The sequence below is a fragment of the Pelophylax lessonae genome (genome assembly GCF_965119305.1).
Source record: "Pelophylax lessonae genome assembly, chromosome: 4".
NCBI lineage: Eukaryota > Metazoa > Chordata > Amphibia > Anura > Ranidae > Pelophylax > Pelophylax lessonae.
In genome coordinates this window covers 672586167-672609383 of record NC_138771.1, presented here as the reverse complement: position 1 = coordinate 672609383, position 23217 = coordinate 672586167, and the positions used below count along the sequence as shown (strand labels likewise).

Below are 23217 nucleotides of genomic sequence, written 5' to 3'. Positions count from 1 at the left end.
TCATCGGATTACTATTACCCCAATAAATCAGTAGTAGCCCATAGACATCAGATCACTATTACCCCAATAAATCAGTAGGGGCCCATAGACATCAGATCACTATTACCCCAATAAATCAGTAGGGCCCATAGTCATCGGATTACTATTACCCCAATAAATCAGTAGTAGCCCATAGACATCAGATCACTATTACCCCAATAAATCAGTAGGGGCCCATAATCATCAGATCACTATTACCCCAATAAATCAGTAGGGGCCCATAGTCATCAGATCACTATTACCCCAATAAATCAGTAGGGGCCCATAGACATCAGATCACTATTACCCTAATAAATCAGTAGGGCCCATAGTCATCAGATCACTATTACCCCAATAAATCAGTAGGGGCCCATAGTCATCAGATCACTATTACCCCAATAAATCAGTAGGGGCCCATAGTCATCAGATCACTATTACCCCAATAAATCAGTAGGGGCCCATAGTCATCAGATCACTATTACCCCAATAAATCAGTAGTAGCCCATAGACATCAGATCACTATTACCCCAATAAATCAGTAGGGGTCCATAGACATCAGATCACTATTACCCCAATAAATCAGTAGGGGCCCATAGTCATCAGATCACTATTACCCCAATAAATCAGTAGGGGCCCATAGTCATCAGATCACTATTACCCCAATAAATCAGTAGTAGCCCATAGACATCAGATCACTATTACCCCAATAAATCAGTAGGGGTCCATAGACATCAGATCACTATTACCACAATAAATCAGTAGGGGCCCATAGACATCAGATCACTATTACCCCAATAAATCAGTAGGGCCCATAGTCATCAGATCACTATTACCCCAATAAATCAGTAGGGGCCCATAGACATCAGATCACTATTACCCCAATAAATCAGTAGGGGTCCATAGACATCAGATCACTATTACCCCAATAAATCAGTAGGGGCCCATAGTCATCAGATCACTATTACCCCAATAAATCAGTAGGGGCCCATAGTCATCAGATCACTATTACCCCAATAAATCAGTAGGGGCCCATAGTCATCAGATCACTATTACCCCAATAAATCAGTAACACTAGGACAGGAAGTGGAGGCCAGACAGGGCCTCTAATCCTCCCTCCAGTTCTTTGCGGGTTGTTAATGTGCATTGCTATTAAAACAAATGAGCTGCCCACACCCTATAATGTGCCAAAGATTAGACGCTGCAACTTTAAATTAGTGGGAGACTCTCCAGGGATGATCTTCGCTCCTGTAGATCTGTCTCTGGAAATCTGACCGATGGTATCAGGGGCGTAGATAACGGGGGGTTAAGGGGGTCCAAACTTTCTCCTTGATGCAGCACAGTTGTTAGTGCTTGTTGTCAGCAGCACCAGGTACTCAAAGCAGGAGCAGCTCCTGCAGCCTGTTAGTTCAGAGCAAGGGAGGCTCTTCACATGACCCCCCCCCCCATTTCTGACCTGTCCTGGTCTGCTAAGTGTGTTTTATGGAAGGGGCAGAGCTATACTAGGGAGGGGGGGGGGGGGGCTTCTATAGTTCAGGGAGTTAATTTACTGGGAGGGGAGTATCTGTATTAGAGGGGGAGATTTGGGCCTTCTGGTTGGAGGGGTCATTTTTTTGTTGTACTCTGTCTACTCAACTGCATTTTGCACCCCTAACCCCTGCACTCTGTGTGTTAGGCACTCCTGACCCCTGCACTCTGTGTGTTGGGCACTCCTGACCCCTGCACTCTGTGTGTTAGGCACTCCCGACCCCTGCACTCTGTGTGTTAGGCACTCCCGACCCCTGCACTCTGTGTGTTGGGCACTCCTGACCCCTGCACTCTGTGTGTTAGGCACTCCCGACCCCTGCACTCTGAGATGTGTGCCCCTGACCCTGGTACTCTGTATCTTATGCACTCCTAACCCCTGCTCTCAGTGAGTTGCTTACTCTTGACCCCTGCACTCTGTGCCTTACATACTCCTGACCCTTGCTCTCCATGCATTACTTAATCCTGACCCCCTCACTCTGTGCCTTATATACTCCTGACCCCTAATCTCGATAAGTTGCTTACTCCTGACCACTGCTCTCGGTGCGTTACTTACTCCTGACCCCTGCTCTCGGTGCGTTACTTACTCCTGACCCCTGCTCTCGGTGCGTTACTTACTCCTGACCCCTGCTCTCGGTGCGTAACTTACTCTTGACCCCTGCTCTCGGTGCGTTACTTACTCCTGACCCCTGCTCTCGGTGCGTTACTTACTCCTGACCCCTGCTCTCGGTGCGTTACTTACTCCTGACCCCTGCTCTCGGTGCCTTACTTACTCCTGACCCCTGCTCTCGGTGCCTTACTTATTCCTGACCCCTGCTCTCGGTGCGTCACTTATTCCTGACCCCTGCTCTCGGTGCGTCACTTATTCCTGACCCCTGCTCTCGGTGCGTCACTTACTCCTGACCCCTGCTCTCGGTGCGTCACTCCTGACCCCTGCTCTCGGTGCGTCACTCCTGACCCCTGCTCTCGGTGCGTCACTCCTGACCCCTGCTCTCGGTGCGTTACTTACTCCTGACCCCTGCTCTCGGTGCGTTACTTACTCCTGACCCCTGCTTTCTGTGCGTTACTTACTCCTGACCCCTGCTCTCGGTGCGTCACTCCTGACCCCTGCTCTCTGTGTGTTACTTACTCCTGACCCCTGCTCTCTGTGCGTTACTTACTCCTGACCCCTGCTCTCTGTGTGTTATGATTTTGCAATAGGGACATCTTTCGACACAAATGCTAAAATTCAATGCAGTGCAAAACTGTGTATGTGTGCAGATTGTGCGTCCATAGATCCACTCAGGAGCTCATTCACATCGCACATGGTAAGTACCCCCCCCCCCCCACCAAACAATCCGTCATCCTCCCAGTCACTCCGCCTCTCTGTCCCTCAGCACCTCCTCCCCTGTGGTCCATGACAGGGGGGGTCAGTACACACGTGTGCAGCCACTCACAAGACACAAAACACAGAGATCCCAGGGCAGCACAGAACACACGTGTGGCCCATCTGGGCGCAGCTCCAATCACACCCTCCACACGTGAAGACAGGCGAGGGGTGCGGTCGCAGTAATGGCAGGCTGTGCCGACTCTCACCGCATATTTATACTCTTCCTGCCACGGGGGAATCTTACATAACTCTCCCTCTAATTATTATTATTCCATGTCTACTCTCGTCTCTCCACAACTCCGGAATGTCCAACACCGGCCCCCGTATTCTACAAGTGGCCCTACCAAGGGTTCATACTTATATCACAACACCGGCCCCTGTATTCTACAAGTGGCCCTAACCAGTGGTTCATACATATATCACAACACCGGTCCCCGTATTCTACAAGTGGCCCTACCAGAGGTTTATACATATATCATAGCACCGGCCCTTCTATTCTACAAGTGGCCCTACCAGGGGTGCATACATATATCACAACACCGGCCCCCGTATTCTACAAGTGGCCCTACCAGTGGTTCATACATATATCACAACACCGGTCCCCGTATTCTACAAGTGGCCCTACCAGAGGTTCATACATATATCACAACACCGGCCCCCGTATTCTACAAGTGGCCCTACCAGAGGTTCATACATGTATCACAACACCGGCCCCCGTATTCTACAAGTGGCCCTACCAGAGGTTCATACATGTATCACAACACCGGCCCCCGTATTCTACAAGTGGACCCTACCAGAGGTTCATACATATATCACAACACCGGCCCCCGTATTCTACAAGTGGCCCCTACCAGAGGTTCATACATATATCACAGCACCGGCCCCCGTATTCTACAAGTGGCCCTACCAGGGGTTCATACATATATCACAGCACCGGCCCCCGTATTCTACAAGTGGCCCCTACCAGGGGTTCATACATATATCACAGCACCGGCCCCCGTATTCTACAAGTGGCCCCTACCAGGGGATAATACATATATCACAGCACCGGCCCCCGTATTCTACAAGTGGCCCCTACCAGGGGTTCATACATATATCACAACACCGGCGGCTCCCATATTCTACAAGTGGCCCTACCCGGGGTCAATTTATATAATGTATCATAACACCGGCCCCCTGTATTCTACAAGTGGCCCTACCAGGGGTTCATACATATAATACATCACAGCCCCAGCCCCCGTACTCTACAAACAGCCCTACCAGGGGATCATACATATAATATATCACAACACCGGCCCCCCTTATTCTACAAGTGGCCCTACCGGAGACCCCGTATTCTAGATGTGACCTTACATGGGACCTCATATTCTAGATGTGACCCAATAGGGAGATTATACATATAATATATTACAACACCGAACCCCATATTCTAGATTTGGCCCTATTGAGACCACATATTCTAGATGTGGTGCTATCGGGGACCTCACATTCTAGATGTGGCCCTATTGGGGGTTCATACATATAATATGTCACAAATCTGACCCCCATATTCTAGATGTGGCCCTATTGGGGACCCATGATTCCAGATGTGGCCCTTTTGGGGGTTTATACATACAATACATCACAACATTGGACCCCATATTCTAGATGTGGCCCTGTTGGGGGTATATACATATAATACATCACAAATTCTGTTTGTACATTTTAACAGAATATGGCCAGACAGAACCGAGGTGGAGCCAGATTCAAATATACCAACCAACAATAATCAGGTCCACTCAATGCCAAGCAGAAGCTGCAAAAGCAGACAAAATCCTAGAGTGGAACTTTAATTTTTAGTGTGTCGGGTCAAACAGGCCATAAAGGGTCGTTCACACTTGCGGCAAATCTTGCCACCCCCAAATGAAATGCAATGGCAATTTCATGGACAGCACCTGTTTCTTCAGGACCAAAGTCAGCTTTTTCCATATAAATGTAGTCTGTAGTCTTTATAAAGTGTATAAAATAAAGGAGTCCCCCCCTAAGAAAAAATAAAGGCGTTGTCCCCACAGCCTACCTGCTTATGGTTAATTGGTGTTCCCGAATCCGGTTTTATCTTGGTTTTGCCGTATTCTGTTTAACGTATGGAATGTATTTCTATCCCCCCCTGCCTTACCCTTTTCAACCTTATATTTCTTCCGCCATGATTATCTGGAGGACAGGCCGATTTGTCATCACTACAAGTGAAAAGAAGAGGAACTGGAATGTCCTCTTTGTGTTTGCTGAGCCACCATACCGGCCGCAGGTGTTTTCTTTGAGGTTATCACCTGGATTGGTCACACGACTGGTATGGTGGTCTATATGTTTTCTATGGGGGAGTTCCTGATTGAACTCCAAAGAATTTCTAGGACCATTGAGGGGGATCATCTTAACAAGCTGATCGTGTCCCTCGCCCTGAATCTAGCACCTGGCTTGGCCACTTGTCTAGTAAAGGGGGGGGGGGGGTCTTTCTGTTTTCTATTAGGGAACAAGATTCCTGATTGAATGCCCAGCATTTTCTGGGACCATATTAGTGGAATTCCATCCCTCAGGCTTTGTTAAGCAGCTGTGGCTCTGCCCCTAAAATCTAGCACCTGGCTTAGTCACATGTTCAGTATAGGGGTCATTCTGTTTTCTATGGGGAACACGATTGCTGATTGACCACCCAGTAGTCTCCAGGACTGATTTGGTGGAATTCCATCACTCAGTCGTTGGTCAGAAACAGACCACGGCCTCTCCGCTGAATCTGGCTTGGTCACAGGACCGGTATGGTGGTCAGCCTGTTTTCTATGGGGAACACGATTGCTGATTGACCACCCAGTAATATCCAGGACTGATGTGGTGGAATTCCATCACTCAGTCTTTGGTCAAAAACAGACCACGGCCTCTCCGCTGAATCTGGCCTGGTCACATAACCGGAATGGTGGTCAGCCTGTTTTCTATGGGGAAAACGATTGCTGATTGACCACCCAGTAGTCTCCAGGACTGATGTGGTGAAATTCTATCACTCAGTCATTGGTCAAAAACCAACCACGGCCTCTCCGCTGAATCTGGCTTGGTCACAGGACCGGTATGGTGGTCAGCCTGTTTTCTATGGGGAACACGACTGCTGATTGACCACCCAGTAGTCTCCAGGACTGATATGGTGGAATTCCATCACTCAGTCGTTGGTCAAAAACCGACTACGGCCTCTCCGCTGAATCTGGCTTGATCACAGGACCGGTATGGTGGTCAATTTGTTTTGTATGGGGAACACAATTCCTGATTGAACACCCAACAATCTTAGGGACAGACGTGGTGGAATTCCATCACTCGGTCCTCGTCCATCCAACTTGCTAGGTGTCAGGGTGATAGAGGTTCTCGTAAGAGGTAGATGAGTCAAAGACGTTTCTTCCTTCGTATCCTTTCATGTAGCTCCATCTCTGCCCAGAATTAGAAGTCTACCAACTGTCTATGTCCATCCTGTGTCCCTGAGGCGGAAAGTCCCTAGGGATTAGGATGACGAACATACACTGATCCCCCTTGATAATCCAGCCAGACTCATATCCAAACATATGGACAGGGTGACCAGGAAATGGAGGTCATAATGTGTGAGGTCCCCTTCCACCTTCTTGCCCCAGACCAGGCGACATGCCCTCACCATTGGGAGGGTTCCTTCCTGGAGGGTGGCAAAGCCCCAATAAAAAAAGTCATTAAATCTATCAACCTGACATTCAATGATGTTTTCCAGCTAAATAACAGATCCTGATGTAAACAATTGGCCATGGATCCTGGGAGATGTCACATACCAGAAGTATTGGGTCCATCTGTCTCCTAGGATCCCCAGTGCTGTGAGCTTGGGGTTTGGAAGGGTGAACGTCTGAAAATGGCTGCAATAGTTAGGCTGTTCGACAAATAAGCTGGGCTTGCCAGGTCTAATCTGAACCCTTAATCTCCACCCACACCTCACCTCTGGTGACCACCAAATTTTGGATTTCCCATCACTTTGTGTACAATGGTCTTCAGGACAGATATAGAAGGGTGAACCTCCATACAACCTTGACAGTGGATCTGACCCCTCACCACTTCATTAAAAAAAAATAAATGTAGGTAGACTTCAAATGAACTGTTGTTGTGATAGCACAGGCAGCTTGCCATGGCAGATTCATGTCTCCATGGAATGTGGCGATGGCGCGCTGAACCGTATGCACATCACACAATGTAATGCTGCACCAGGGAGACCTGTGGAGTGGCACCCACCCCAGTGCACTGTGGGATGTGTTGCCAGTGACCTACACTCCGCTTTCCGAAAAGCTCCAGATCTGCAGAGAAACTCTTGGTGCACCCAGGACAGCGCTGGGGCCCCATTGACATTTACCAACAGGGTCAACCGGCAGGTGATGTCCACATCGGCCATAGGAGGTCAGGACAGATTCCTTAATGCTCAGAATTTGCAGCTGAAATATTTACGTTTTCTTACTTTATACTGTAAAAGTTTGCACATTTTAAACTCATTTATATCATTTTTAACTACTAAAATAGAAATGTAAACATTTCATGTGGGTCATCCATCACACTCAGTTTGAAAGGCTTTCTGATAGGAGAAGATCCAATGTTTCCTCCATGCTTGTTGGCTGGGATCAGGGTTGGCACCTACATATCAGTCTGCAGTATGTATAATCTGATCTCTCCTGCACTTTAGTTGCTGTCTGGAAGCAATAGAAAGGAGCCATAGCCTAAGATAACCTGAAATGCGTTATAAAAATGTATTTATTATTCTGAAAGCAATGACCACATTACTGATTTACATTTCCAGCTTCCCGAATGATCATCTGTTATTTTTAGATTTCCAGCTCAATCTAAGCTGTGCCCAGCCTAAAATCCACCCAGACAGTCCTTGTGCTCCAGGCAGATGGGATAATGATAGGCCAGATTTATTGGCAGTATCCTGTTTGTGAAGAGTGGAGGGTGAGGCCAGCATCTCCTCACACCCCCGAGGTGTGAGAACTGACTCATCTCTAACTAATTGATGATAATTAATGCAATTCCATTATTATAATAGGACTCCTCCCACTCTGCCCTCCATACAAAATCTATTTGTAGATCTACTTCGGTCCCACCGCCGGCCAATGGATCTCCCTAACTTCTGGGGTTCTTGAGACCACTTCCATAGACCACCCCTGGTCTATGGAAGTGTCTCCTCAGATCATGCAGGTTACCATTCCATTATTATAATAATGCTTCCCCTACACTGCCCTCCATGCAAACCTAATATTTAAAGATCTATCTCGGCCTCCCCACTGGCCCTGGGCCTCCTAAACGTCTTTGTTATGGAGGTTCTATTCCACTCTGCTCTCCATACACAATCAATTTATAGATCTACCTTGACCCCACAACTGATCTTGGGCTTCCTGAACATCTGGATTCCGGAGGTTCACCCCTGGTCTATGGACGTGTCTCCTCCTCCAGTAATACACATTACGATCCTATTATTATAATAAAGCTCCTGCCACTCTGCTCTCCTTACACAATTTATAGATCTATCTGCGCCCCACCATTGGCCTTGGGCCTCCCAAACTTCTGGGTTCTGGAGGTTCACCCCTGGTCTATGGAAGTGTCTCCTCCTCCAGTAATACTCATTACGATCCCATTATTATAATAAAGCTCCTGCCACTCTGCTCTCCTTACGCAATTTCTAGATCTATCTGCGCCCCACCATTGGCCTTGGGCCTCCCAAACCTCTGGGTTCTGGAGGTTCACCCCAGGTCTATGGAAGTGTCTCCTCCTCCAGTAATACACATTATGATCCCATTATTATAATAAAGCTCCTGCCACTCAGATCTATAAATTGTGTAAGGAGAGCAGAGTGGCAGGAGCTTTATTATAATAATGGGATCGTAATGTGTATTACTGGAGGAGGAGACGCTTCCATAGACCAGGGGTGAACCTCCAGAACCCAGAAGTTTGGGAGGCCCAAGGCCAATGGTGGGCCACAGATAGATCTATAAATTGTGTAAGGAGAACAATCTGCACCCCACTATTGGCCTTGGGCCTCCCAAACTTCTGGGTTCTAGAGGTTCACCCCTGGTCTATGGAAGGGTCTCCCCCACCAATCATAAACATTACAATCCCATTGTTATAATAAAGCTCCTCCCATACTGCCCTCCATACACAATATATTCATAGATTTATCTTGCTTGCCCTGGGCCTCCCAAACTTCTCGGGTTCAGGAGGTTCGCCCCTGGTCTATGGAAGTGTCTCCTCCTCCAGTAATACACATTACGATCCCATTATTATAATAAAGCTCCTGCCACTCTGCTCTCCTTACACAATTTATAGATCTATCTGCGCCCCACCATTGGCCCTGGGCCTCCCAAACCTCTGGGTTCTGGAGGTTCACCCCTGGTCTATGGAAGCGTCTCCTCCTCCAGTAATACTCATTACGATCCCATTATTATAATAAAGCTCCTGCCACTCAGATCTATAAATTGTGTAAGGAGAGCAGAGTGGCAGGAGCTTTATTATAATAATGGGATCGTAATGAGTATTACTGGAGGAGGAGACGCTTCCATAGACCAGGGGTGAACCTCCAGAACCCAGAAGTTTGGGAGGCCCAAGGCCAATGGTAGGGCGCAGATAGATATATAAATTGTGTAATGAGAACAATCTGCGCCCCACCATTGGCCTTGGGCCTCCCAAACTTCTGGGTTCTGGAGGTTCACCCCTGGTCTATGGAAGTGTCTCCTCCTCCAGTAATACTCATTACGATCCCATTATTATAATAAAGCTCCTGCCACTCTGCTCTCCTTACACAATTTCTAGATCTATCTGCACCCCACCATTGGCCCTGGGCCTCCCAAACTTATGGGTTCCGGAGGTTCACCCCTGGTCTATGGAAGTGTCTCCTCCTCCAGTAATACTCATTACGATCCCATTGTTATAATAAAGCTCCTGCCACTCTGCTCTCCTTACACAATTTCTAGATCTATCTGCACCCCACCATTGGCCCTGGGCCTCCCAAACTTATGGGTTCCAGAGGTTCACCCCTTGCTTGCCCTGGGCCTCCCAAACTACTCAGGTTCAGGAGGTTCACTCCTCCTCTATGAAAGTGTCTTCTTCACTGTCAATACACATTACAATCTCAGGGCACAGTATCCTCTAGATTGGCCAGAACAATCCATTAAAGGCCAGCTGTTGTTAGTTACATCTAAAGGTTGCACAATCAGATTGTAACGTGTGGTCAGATGACCCAATCTGTAGACCTGGCATTTTTTTCCCCTGATTTTAGAGAGAGGTGACCAATCTGGGCATTTTAGAAGGATACAGTGCAATTTTCCTGTCTGCAGATAACTTCTGTCTGGCCAATCTCAGAGAAAGAGTAGATAGGTTGATATTGTCCCCCATCCCCTTTATTGATGTAACAGGAAATGTCTCAATGTTTTATGGGGAATGTTATCTATTTGGTGATCTCAGGAATAGTAATGGGTTAATGCTATCTGCTTGGTGGTCTCTATAATGGTGATGGGGTAATGTTATCTGCTGGGTGATCATAGTAATGGTGTTGAGGGAACATTAATTGCTTGGTGGTCCTGGGAATAAGAATGGGGGAATAGTCTTGTCTTGGTGGTCCTGGGAATAAGAATGGGGGAATAGTCTTGTCTTGGTGGTCCTGGGAATAAGAATGGGGGAATATTCTTGTCTTGGTGGTCCTGGGAATGGCGACAGGGGAATGTTGTCTGCTTGGTGGTCCCTGGAAAGAAGATGTCATCTGCTCAACGATGTCGGGAATGGTGATTGGGTGATATTGTTTGTAAGCTCCATGGATGGTAAATGGGGAAGGTTATCTGCTCAGTGGTGTCATGAATGGTGATGAGGAAATGTTAACTGCTAAGTGGTACAGGGAATGGTGAAAGGAGAATATTATCTTTCAGTGGTCCAGTCAATGGTGACGAGAGAATGTTATCTCCTTGGCGGTGCTGGGATTGGTGACAGGACAATGTTATTTGCATGGTGCTGCTAGGAATGGTGATGGGGGAATGCTATCTGCTTGGTGGTCTTATAAATGTCAATGGGAGAATGTTATCTGCTTGGTGGTCTCTGAAATGGTCATGTGGAATGTAATCTGCTTGGTGGTCTCTGAAATGGTGATGGGGAATGTAATCTGCTTGGTGGTCTTAGATATGACAATGGGGGTATGTTATCTGTTTAATGGTCTCAGAATTGGTAATGGGGAATGTAATCTGCTTGGTGGTCTCTGAATTGGTGATGGGGAATGTAATCTGCTTGGTGGTCTCTGAATTGGTGATGGGGAATGTAATCTGTTTGGTGGACTTAGATATGACAATGGGGGAATTTTATCTGTTTGGTGGTCTTAGATATGACAATGGAAGAATGTTATCTGTTTGGTGGTCTTAGATAGGACAATGGGGGAATGTTATCTGTTTAATGGTCTCAGAATTGGTAATGGGGAATGAAATCTGCTTGGTGGTCCCTGGAGATGGGAATGGGGGAATGTTATCTGTTTGGAAGTGCCAGGAATGCTGACGGGTTAGCAATATTATCTCATTGCCCATCCTAGGATTATTATCTCACTGCTGGTCCTGCCAATGTTATGTGTTCCCTGAGTGATCTCTGGAAGTCTCACTTTACGTTCTGTAACATGAGTGTTTTGTTTTCTCTGTGAAGTCTTCCTCATTCCTGCCGTGTTGGAACATGTCGTCCATAGACATTCCACACGTGAGCGTGTACATGAGGTGCTGTACAGAGAGCAGGCGTGGCCTACCCTGTGTTGTGTGTGTATACAGCGTGTCGGATGTATTGACTGTACACATGTGTCTATAGAAGACTCAGCGCTCACACATGAAACCTCATAACTCTGCACCGCCATAGACCTGAACTGACGTCTCTCTGTATCTCTCTGGTGTCAGGTGTGGAGATGGTGACCGAAGAGGGGAGCGACTGGCTCATCCAACTCCTACGGGAGGTCCAACTTGAACAGTTCTACAAGAGTATCCTTGATGAACTCAATGTCACCCGTCCGGGACACTTCGACTTTGTCAAACCCATTGATCTGGACCATATCGGCATGGGGAGGCCAGGTGAGAGAGGAGCAGTCTTACCATGTATTGACTCTGTATACTTGGAAATCTGATTTACAGTACTGTCACTGGCCTGTCATATGTGGGGTACTGTCACTGGCCTGTCATATGTGGGGTACTGCCACTGGCTGGCCATATATGGAGTACTGTCACTGGCCTGTCATATGTGGGGTACTGTCACTGGCCTGTTATGTGGGGTACTGTCACTGGCCTGTCATATGTGGGGTACCGTCACTGACTGTTCATATGTGGGGTACTGCCACTGGCCGGCCATATGTGGAGTACTGTCACTGACCGGTCATATGTGGAGTACTGCCACTGGCCAGCCATATGTAGAGTACTGTTACTATAGGGTCATTTATTAATCACTGTCACTAGCCGGTCACATATAGAGTATTGTCATTGACCGGTCATATGTAGATTACTTATGCATATAATGCTGTCGCACAGGTAAAATCAAATAATAAGCTGTATATAAGCAGACAGAAAAGGTAAATTGGGATACAAATATACTAAAATCATGGATAGTCCAAAGAGCCATTTGTAGGCTGTGGAAAGCCAGTATGTAGTCCGCACTAAGACTCTTCTCTTTTTCTCTTTTTTTTTCTTTTATATGCAGATTACTGTCATTGAATGGCCATATGTAAAGTACTGTCACCGGCCGGTTATATGTAGAGTACTGTCACCGGCCGGTTATATGTAGAGTACTGTCACCGGCCGGCCATATGTGGGGTACTGTCACCGGCCGGCCATATGTGGGGTACTGTCACCGGCCGGCCATATGTGGGGTACTGTCACCGGCCGGCCATATGAGGGGTACTGTCACCGACCGGCCATATGTAGGATACTGTCACCGGCCGGCCATATGCAGGGTACTGTCACTGGCAAGACGTATGTAGAGTACTGTCACTGGCTGGACATATGTAGAGTTTTTTTGTAATTGGCCGGACGTATGTAGAGTACTGTCACTGGCCGGACGTATGTAGAGTACTGTCACTGGCCGGACGTATGTAGAGTACTGTCACTGGCCGGACGTATGTAGAGTACTGTCACTGGCCGGACGTATGTAGAGTACTGTCACTGGCCGGACGTATGTAGAGTACTGTCACTGGCCGGACGTATGTAGAGTACTGTCACTGGCCGGACGTGGGTAGAGTACTGTCACTGGCCGGACGTGGGTAGAGTACTGTCACTGGCCGGACGTGGGTAGAGTACTGTCACTGGCCGGACGTGGGTAGAGTACTGTCACTGGCCGGACGTGGGTAGAGAACTGTCACTGGCCGGACGTGGGTAGAGAACTGTCACTGGCCGGACGTGGGTAGAGAACTGTCACTGGCCGGACGTGGGTAGAGTACTGTCACTGGCCGGACGTGGGTAGAGTTTTGTAATTGGCTGGACGTATGTAGAGTACTGTCACCGGCCGGACGTATGTAGAGTACTGTCACCGGCCGGACGTATGTAGAGTACTGTCACTGGCCGGACATGGGTAGAGTTTTGTAATTGGCTGGACATATGTAGGGTACTGTCACTGGCCGGACGTATGTAGAGTAGTGTCACTGGCCGGACGTATGTAGAGTAGTGTCACTGGCCGGACGTCTGTAGAGTTTTGTAATTGGCTGGACATATGTAGAGTACTGTCACTGGCCGGACATATGTAGAGTTTTGTCTGTCTAAGGTCAGGCTCCATGCAGCCAGTTATGAAGTATGGCATCTCCTTGGAGGTGAATAATTTTGGTATGACACCCCTAATCTTCCTGACCCCCCCCCCCCCAGCCCCCCGCTGTTAACCCTGTCATGTCTGTCCCAGGTAGCTGAGTTTTTGGTGTCCCCGTTCTGCACCCTGCGCTCCTTCTCTGATGATTCATTACAATATTCGGTTCTCTGGGGACATGGAAAGGGGTTGGACCACGGTTGGGAAAGTTGTCTTCATACTGTACATTACATAATGTCCCCCCCATGCGTGTTTATGTTATTGTGCCAGTTGTGACAGAACGTTCTCACGTGTACCGGGTGACTCAGGTGTGTCACATGACCCCGTTCCTCCATGAATGAGGTCACCGCTTTAGCTTTTAATGAGATGCGAGGTATCGATGGATTGGATGTGTCATCATACAACCTGGGCGCACACAAGTCCCAGAAGGAACCCATCTTTCTTTTCTTTGCCTCAATCTCCTCTGCTGCCCTTCCCTTGATTTAATATACAAGAGATTGTGATGGAGACGGGCAAGAAGTAAATGGCCAGAGAGAAAAAATTAACAAAATTGCTTCTAAAAATTGGCAAAATTGTGAAAATTTAAATTTGATGAAAAAACTGCCAAAATTTTGCAACAAGATATGTAACCCTCCTGATCATTCCTCCCTTCCTTTCCCTATTGACTTCTTTGGGATTCCCCTCTACATTCAAACAAGATTTGCCTAATCCACTGGATTTGCCCTCAAGTTTGGGTTTGCTAATTTTCAAACCAGAATTGCCAAACCCATGGCGGAGGGAACCCAAGCCGGGTAACACCAGGTAGTAAATTGCACTTGGCTTTCAGTTTAAGGAGTTTCTGCGGCAGCCATGGTTTATGCTTAGTACCTACAGAAAAGAAGCAGATGTGAATCTGTAATAAAGTATGTTGTAGCGTAGAAATCCTCCTATATCACAATGCAGTGCTGCCACCTCTACCCAGGTCAAGGAGCAAGGAGTTGCAAGATCTACAAATTACCAGTTCACTTTAAATGAATTTGGAAAAGCTGCAGTGCCTCATGCCTCAAGCCTGACTTGCCTTGTTATGTTTTTTCAGCTCAGAGAAGACTCTTTGAAGCTTTAAAGCGAAGGAAGCCACCCATCCGCCCCAAAACATGGATGTACAAGGTGAGCACTTTATGGAAGGAGCAAAGACACTTACTACTAATCTCATTATTGTGGGGATGGGAGGGGGCAGAGACACAAAACTACTGATGGGAAATCTTTGTAGAAATTCAAAGCCTGTTCTAAATATTGTCTTCTTTTTGTCCTCTTTAGATGTTTGCAAACAGAGGCTCTGAGAGCCCTGAATCACCCTCAGATCTGGACATCTTATCGCCCCCCTCCCTATCGCCCTTTTCTGTGTCACCCTCCTCCCATCGGGGGGAAAGTGACTACTCCTTGAAGTGTCTGATCAATGACCGAGACTTGCATCTGATGGAACGTCTGGGGGACGGTTGCTTTGGGGTGGTCCGCAAAGGAGAGTGGAGAATTCCTGGCGGAAGGACAGTGAGTACCCCCTTCCTTTATCTCTGCCTATTCCCTGAGCTATCATCCTTTGTATCATGCCCTGCTACTCTGCAGCAGTCTCATTCACCGACTTTGTTCTTCCAGGTGAATGTTGCAGTGAAAACCCTCCGTACAGATGCCAGCTCGGATCCTGAAATTCTTCAGGATTTCCTACAGGAAGTAAATGCCATGTACGCACTGGATCATCCACATCTCATTAGACTCTACGGGGTGGTTCTGACTCAGCCAATGAAAATGGTGAGTGGCTAGTTCTCTTTAATGGAGTTATTTCATTCACACCAGGTTAATAACAAGGGGCCTTTGACTCTGTCCCACCTTTGGCAGGGTGACACAAAGGGGGCCTCAGAGTCAGCCTCTCCTTCAACAGTTGGATGGGTGTGTGGTGTGTGTCTGGATAATTACCCTCTCGTGTCTTTCCTTCTTCCATCTCAGGTCACAGAGTTGGCACCTCTTGGATCTCTACATGATGCTCTGCGTTCTCGCTATGGAGCATATCCTCTGCAGCTTTTGTGGTCCTACTCCATCCAGATTGCCTCTGGGATGAGCTACCTTGAAAACCAGAAGTTCATCCATAGGGACCTGGCAACACGGAATGTCTTGCTCATGAGTGATGAAATGGTAAAGATTGGTGATTTCGGCCTGACAAGAGCGCTGAGGACCAACGATGAACAATACATCATGTCTGCTCACCGCAGGATACCATTTGCATGGTGAGAAAAAAAGCCGGCACATTGTAGGGTAATAGTGGGTGAATCCTATGGTGGGAGGTTGGGGATGCTCATCAGAACTAATGTTGGGGGATTTCTTGGAATCACTAATTTGCCTTCACATTGTAGGGTAGTAGTGGGTCAATCCCATGGTGGGAGGTTGAAGATGCTAATCAGAACTAATCTTGGGTGATTTCTTGGAATCCCAAATCACTAATTTGCCTTCCCATTGCCATCTTTGTGATAGGTGTTCACCAGAAAGCTTGAAGATTGGCACCTTCTCACACCCATCAGATGTCTGGATGTTTGGGGTCACCATGTGGGAAATGTTCACCTATGGACAGGAGCCCTGGCTCGGCCTGAGTGGGAGACAGGTAATTTGAAGCTCTTGTAGAGTCTCAGTCACACCATCAATTCATCAGTCTTACAGAACTAAACTTTGTATAACTGTGTTCATGTCTCCAGATTTTAATGAAGATTGACCGAGAAGGCGAGCGACTGGAACATCCAGATGATTGTCCTTCTGCTTTGTATAACATCATGATGAAGTGTTGGGCTCACAAACCTGAACAGAGGCCAAATTTCACCACTCTCATCAGCCTTCTCCAAGATGTAAGTGAAATATGTATCCGGTATCACCCGTTCTCCCGCCTACAATGTTTTCTGTACACTATATGACCAAATTGATGGAGCTCAGGTGTTCCCAGTGAAGGCAACCTCATACCAAGACATTGTAGACTATTGTGCTCCTCCAACCCTCTGGTAACAGTTTGGTGAAGACCTTTTTCTGTTCCACCATGACTGTGCCCCTGTGTACAAATCCAGCCCCATAAAGACATGGGCTGAACAGTGTGGTGAGGAGGAATTTGAGTGTCCTGCACAGAGTCCTGACCCAGAGGCGTAACTACAGGGGTTGCATCTGCAACCGGGCCCCATGCTGCAGGGGGCCCGTGCAGCTCCCCTCTACACCTGGTTAGGAGGGGCGGCGGGGGCAGCATGTAGAGAAATCACTGTCCTCCTTTTTCCTCCAGTAGCTGCAGGAGGAAAATGGAGGAGATTGGTTCCTCTGTATGCTGCCCCCGCCACTCCTCCTATCCAGTTCAATGGTGTTCTGCTGCCTCTGGGCCCCTGTGTGCTCCCCTGCCCCCCCCCACTGTGCTCCCTCCCCTCTCCTGCCGGCTGCTGCAGGGGATGTGTCACAATAGAGAACCAGGAAGGGGTCGGTAAATATGTAATTTACCAGCTCCTTCCTTTTCTGAATGGACAGAGTCATAGTCAGTGACATTGTAAAAAAAATAAAATAAAATAATAAAAAATAATACAATTAAAATACCAAAAAAATAAAAACTACTGACACCAGTGGGAGAACTTCCAGGATCGCAAAGGTCACACTTGCGACCGGGCCCTGGCATTCCAACCCTGTGGGGAGGCCCGAAGATGGCAGGAAGGGGGCCCACTGCAGAACTTGTGAAAGGGTCCCGCTGCAGGACTGTAATAAAGGGCCCCGCAATGAGAGTAAAGGGCCCCAGGATCAGTGGGAAGAGCCCCAGGCTTGAAGGGAAGGGCCCCCGGCCATGGGTCTGGGGGGGGGCCCTACATGGTTTCTTGCACCGGGGCCCTGAAGGTTCTAGTTTCGCCTTTGTCCTGACCTCAATCCTTTGGGATGGAATGTTGATTGCAAGCCAGGTCTTCTCATCCAAAATCAGTATACCTGACCTCACAAATGGGCACAAACTCCCACAGACGCTATCCAAAATCACCTTGGAAATATTCCCAGAAGGGCTGTTGTCGGGGCAAAGATGGAGGAAACTCCATATTAGGCCACATGGTTTTGTAATGGCATGTCCAACAAGATCATATACTGTAGGTATACTGGTCAGGTGTCCAAAATGTTTGGCTATGTAGTGCATCTCCATTCCTTTCCCCTCTAATAAATTCCAGAGATCTTCCAATAGTGTCCCTTTTTTGGATACCTAAATAATCCAATCTTGTTTCTACCTAAGGTTATGGATACGTTTCTATTACTGTTATATCTATTGTTTTACACTGTCCTATTCCTCCACCATTCCCATCTGTTATGTGACCTCTTCTTAGCTCATCATCTAATGGAAAATGTATTTCTTTATTAGATGAAACCACTAGAAGTTCGTGTTCTTCAAGAAGTGAACAATCCCTCCTGGTTGCCACTGGATGCCGGGGACGTTGTCACCGTCATTAATGTTGGGTAAGAAGAAACTTCAACTCATTCCGATGTACCTTCTCCATCCATCATTTAGCTCCTGGAATTCATCAGTTATCTTCTACTGAAAATAGTTCATTATTGATCATTCATTGGTCTACAAGTCTTGACCTATTATTTATTTTCTAATTCATAACTGGCTGATCATTCCTCCTGTGTTTATGCATCATCGGATTTGAAGGCTGCAGGCCCATAAACCCTAACTTCTATTTTCCTGGCCACATATTTCAGCTTTTTCTGAAAAATTCTAGCCATTGCCAGATGAGCCTGCAGATAAAATCCCCCCCCCCCCCAGCTCGTTTTAGGTTTGTCCTGGAGCCTCCTGCCTGTTTAGTTAGCCTGGAGATAGGAGACTCCTAGAAGCATTGGAATCTGAATGAGGCAAAGTGGTTCATCTGATTAGTATTCATGAATTACATGGCTCTTATTTTCATCCTCCAGGTCAGACTCTCGGCCCTGGAGAGGGCAGAATCAGCGGACTGCTAGGATTGGTCCATTCCCCTCTGCCGTCATCTCTCCGGAGGACTTGGCACGCACCCGTAACTCTATCAGTCCTGGAAAGATCTCTCTAGTGGATGTAGAGAACAAGTAAGTGTCTCAATGCCTCTGGACCAAGGAGATCATAGTACATATTGCCTCCCGTTATATACTCATAAAGTTTTGTTTCTTTCAGCAAAAGAATCCGAGCAAAAGAAGGTCAACGGAGAGCAGGAGGGGGCGGTGCTAGTCGCATCAGAGCAGAGGAGATGATTCGTATGCAACGTACGTGTCTTCTGATAACAACCATCACCCTCCTTCTTTCACTTCCCTTTCCTTGTCACCCATCCTTCCATCTTTTCCTTCCTTTCATCCTCTTTTCCTCTCCTTGCTTTCATAGTTGCATAATATGTTGGGTTAATAATAGACACATGTCTATTGAATGGTTACGTCCATCTCACATCCATCCTCTCCTTACTGTGATCCTCTCCATCTATCCTCTCCTTACTGTGATCCTCTCCATCCATCCTCTCCTTACTGTTATCCTCTCCATTCATCCTCTCCTTACTGTGATCCTCTCCATCCATCTTCTCCTTACTGTGATCCTCTCCAGCCATCCTTTCCTTACTGTGATCCTCTCCATCCATCCTTTCCTTACTGTGATCCTCTCCATCCGTCTTCTCCTTACTGTGATCCTCTCCATCCATCCTTTCCTTACTGTGATCCTCTCCATCTATCCTCTCCTTACTGTGATCCTCTCCATCCATCCTCTCCTTACTGTGATCCTCTCCATTCATCCTCTCCTTACTGTGATCCTCTCCATCCATCCTTTCCTTACTGTGATCCTCTCCATCCATCCTTTCCTTACTGTGATCCTCTCCATCTATCCTCTCCTTACTGTGATCCTCTCCATCCATCCTCTCCTTACTGTGATCCTCTCCATCCATCCTTTCCTTACTGTGATCCTCTCCATCCATCTTCTCCTTACTGTTATCCTCTCCATTCATCCTCTCCTTACTGTCACCCTCTCCTTCGTGTCACCCTCTCCATCTATCCTCTCCTTCATGTCACCCTCTCCATCTATCATCTCCTTCGTGTCACCCTCTCCATCCATCCTCTCCTTACTGTGATCCTCTCCATCCATCTTCTCCTTACTGTCATCCTCTCCATCCACCCTCTCCTTACTGTGCTCCTCTCCATCCATCTTCTCCTTACTGTGCTCCTCTCCATCCATCTTCTCCTTACTGTGATCCTCTCCATCCATCCTCTCCTTAGTGTTATCCTCTTCATTCATCTTCTCCTTACTGTCACCCTCTCCGTCTATCCTCTCCATCTATCCTCTCCTTCGTGTCACCCTCTCCATCTATCCTCTCCTTAGTGTCATCCTCTTCATCTATCCTCTCCTTCGTGTCATCCTCTCCATCTATCCTCTCCTTAGTGTCATCCTCTCCTTGGTGTCATCCTCTCCATCCTTCTTCTCCTTACTGTCATCCTCTCCATCCTTTCCCTCTTTACTGTGTGATACTCTCCATCCATTCCTCTCCTTACTGTGACCCTCTCCATCCTTCTTCTCCTTACTGTCATCCTCTCCATCCATCCTTTCCTTACTGTAATTCTCTCCATCCTTCTTCTCTCTGTCATCCTCTCTATCCTTTCTCTCTTTACTGTCATCCTCTCCATCCTTCTTCTCCTTACTGTGATCCTCTCCATCCTTTCCCTCTTTACTGTGTGATACTCTCCATCCATTCCTCTCCTTACTGTGACCCTCTCCATCCTTCTTCTCCTTACTGTCATCCTCTCCATCCATCCTTTCCTTACTGTAATTCTCTCCATCCTTCTTCTCTCTGTCATCCTCTCTATCCTTTCTCTCTTTACTGTCATCCTCTCCATTCTTCTTCTCCTTACTGTCCTCCTCTCCATCCACGCTCTCCTTACTGTCCTCCTCTCTATCCTTTCTCTCCTTACTGTCATCCTCTCCATCCACCCTCTCCTTACTGTCATCGCCATCCTTTCTCTTCTTACTATAACTTTGTAGGTCTTATTTTCCCCACTTTTCCCATTCTCTATTTTCCCCACTTTTCCCATTCTCTTCTCATTTCTCTCCTCTTACCTGCTCTGACTTCCACCCACAGGTCTGTCTAGAAGTTTGGAGTCCATCCCTGATATTGACTTAATGAACAAGAAACCACAAAGCCACCAAACACCCAAGCAACGTGGAAGAGATCTGGAGAGCATAGCATCACCACCTCGTGAGCCTTCCCCAAGAAGAATGAGTGACCTTCCCCCACAGCGTATACTGGCCAACCTCCGACCTCTACCTCCTCCCAAGCCAAAAATATCAGCCCCTAAGGATCGGTTTCTCACCCCTCCTACAGTGGATCCCCCCATGCAGCAGATAAGCCGCAATAAAGATAAATTCCCACCTTCTCCAGTCGTGGTTCCAGGAGAAATGCTCCCGGTCTCTCGTCTGCCGCCAGAAAGTAAACCAGCGGGGTACAGAGCCAATACCGCAGATGCTGATCTTCAAAAGAAGATTAAAGAGGTGAGCAGACTGAGTCGTCTCTGTGTTGGTATAGAACTCAGCATTGACTTTTAATGGTCTGAATTCATCTACCATCGTGTCCCAAGAACTTCCCCCTCCATCACTCTCTCCCAGGGGCCAATGACTGTTCTCTGGCTGAGACCTGCCTGGCTGTGCAAAGGCTTATTTATACTTTGTCTGAGACCCAAGACTATCAGGGTGGTTGGAGGAGAACTGGAATGGGAATGTACTGTTTATGGTAGTTTACATTTAGATGGTTTTAGATATAACTTACCTCCTCAGAGCTCAGAGCTTTGTCAGTTGGGGGGGGGGGGGGTTGCCATACAATTGACCTTGACTGGCTCTATTGGTAATGACCCATCTTATGATCAATGAGAAACGTGGCTTTCAGGATTTTCTCTTAAATCTAGTACAGGGCTGGGACAAGGGGTGGGTGGGGAGGGGAAGTTACCCTGGTCTACTATAGGGGTGGAGCGATTTTCCTTCTATTACACGGCTGACAGGAGTAGTGACGGCAGCAGTGATTTTGACAAGCGAGAGACTGTTGGAATCCTGAACGGGGGAGGGAGGTATGCAGTTTAGCATCTTTGTCCCGGAAACTGGATGAGCTTGTCCCCGGCACTGATCTAGTGTGTATACATGTATTTGTTTGTGTGTGTGTATATATATATATATATATATATATATATATATATATATATAGGGCTGTTTTTCAGCGGGAACACGGGGGCCGCAGTTCCGGCACCTCCAATGGGTGCTGGTGGATCTACTGATGCTGGCTGCTGGGAGATCTATTGTTGCTGGAGGGGATCTATTTTTTCCTGGCAATCTATTGTTGCTGGTGGAGGATCTTTTGATACTGAGGGTTAATTATTGCTAAAAGGAATCTACTGTTTAGGGAGAGGTCTACTGTTGCTGGCTGCTAGAGAGTCTATTGATGCTGGCTGCTGGGAGATCTTTTGCTGCTTCTGGGGGGTCTATTGCTGCAGGGGGGGGGGGGCGTCTATTGCTGCTGGATCTATTTTATTGCTTTTCTTGTTATCATAACCTAATTCTATACATTCCAATAGAGAATTATACTTGGCTCTACATTCTCTAAAAGTGGCTGTACTGGAAGCTGGGTAGGGAATGGACTCAAGGGTCAGTGCTCGTAGGTTGGAAGGGATGGAACCAAGGGTTAGTGCTCGGAGGTGGGTAGGGGGCGGAGACACAAAGTAACTTAAAAGGTGGAGTTCCTGCACCTATTCTCTGAGAAAAAAAGCAGTGTGTGTGTGTGTGTGTGTGTGTGTGTGTGTGTGTGTGTGTGTGTGTGTGTGTGTGTGTGTGTGTGTGTGTGTGTATATATATATATATAATGTAGATCTGAAAGCTGCTGTAAGAGGTCAGGAAGGAGGTTTGTGGCCTGTTGATGCAGATTGGACTTTATTTATGATGGACTTTGCCTTCCTCTGGCTTGGCTGGGGTCCAATAGAGTGTAGACTTTCACTTTGAGGTTAAACTTGATATGCCAGGCCCAGAGACAAGTCAGACGCAGCTTTCTTCTAGTTGCCTTGAGGGAAATCTGGGACTCAACTGAAATGCTTCTGAGATGCTTGAGAAGGTTTTCTTTGTTGACCTGTTTTTGGGAATAATCGCAGCTACAACAAAGCAGAACTGGTTGTTTAACATTACCGATCACACAATATGAAGTTCTATATGGTAACCGCAGCCGTTAATGTAAATATCTGGTGGACTTTCATTTAATTTGGGTCTAAAATGCTTCGTAAGATCTAATTCAGAGTTTATTCATCCACGTTAACCATCCATCAAACATACTTCACACACTCTGAACGTAGGTGTATATTTAACTGATATTGTTTTCTGTTGTGCAGGTGGAGGAGTGCGTACACGGAGTGACGACAGAAGAGAGCCGCGAGGCCCTGCGCAACTATGGAGGGGACGTAACGCGGGCTGTGCACTCTTTAAAGGTGAGCATACTTGAAAGGCCTCC

The 23217-nt window shown here is 47.3% G+C and overlaps 1 protein-coding gene across 3 annotated transcripts in view; it reads left to right on the top strand.

Annotated features, from left to right (window-relative positions):
• The window catches only part of LOC309554370 (activated CDC42 kinase 1-like), a 30678-nt gene that overhangs the window by 4613 nt on the left and 2848 nt on the right, over window positions 1-23217 (top strand). For all 3 annotated transcript variants that reach the window (XM_082256035.1, XM_082256033.1, XM_082256034.1), the window contains exons 2-13: window positions 11833-12003; window positions 14790-14860; window positions 15011-15241; window positions 15347-15499; window positions 15695-15972; window positions 16217-16343; window positions 16435-16581; window positions 18099-18193; window positions 18650-18796; window positions 18882-18970; window positions 20818-21227; window positions 23099-23194. In XM_082256035.1, coding sequence (XP_082112161.1) covers window positions 11841-12003; window positions 14790-14860; window positions 15011-15241; window positions 15347-15499; window positions 15695-15972; window positions 16217-16343; window positions 16435-16581; window positions 18099-18193; window positions 18650-18796; window positions 18882-18970; window positions 20818-21227; window positions 23099-23194 — 2007 coding nt within the window. In that variant the 5' untranslated portion in view covers window positions 11833-11840. The remainder of the gene's footprint in view (window positions 1-11832; window positions 12004-14789; window positions 14861-15010; window positions 15242-15346; window positions 15500-15694; window positions 15973-16216; window positions 16344-16434; window positions 16582-18098; window positions 18194-18649; window positions 18797-18881; window positions 18971-20817; window positions 21228-23098; window positions 23195-23217) is intronic.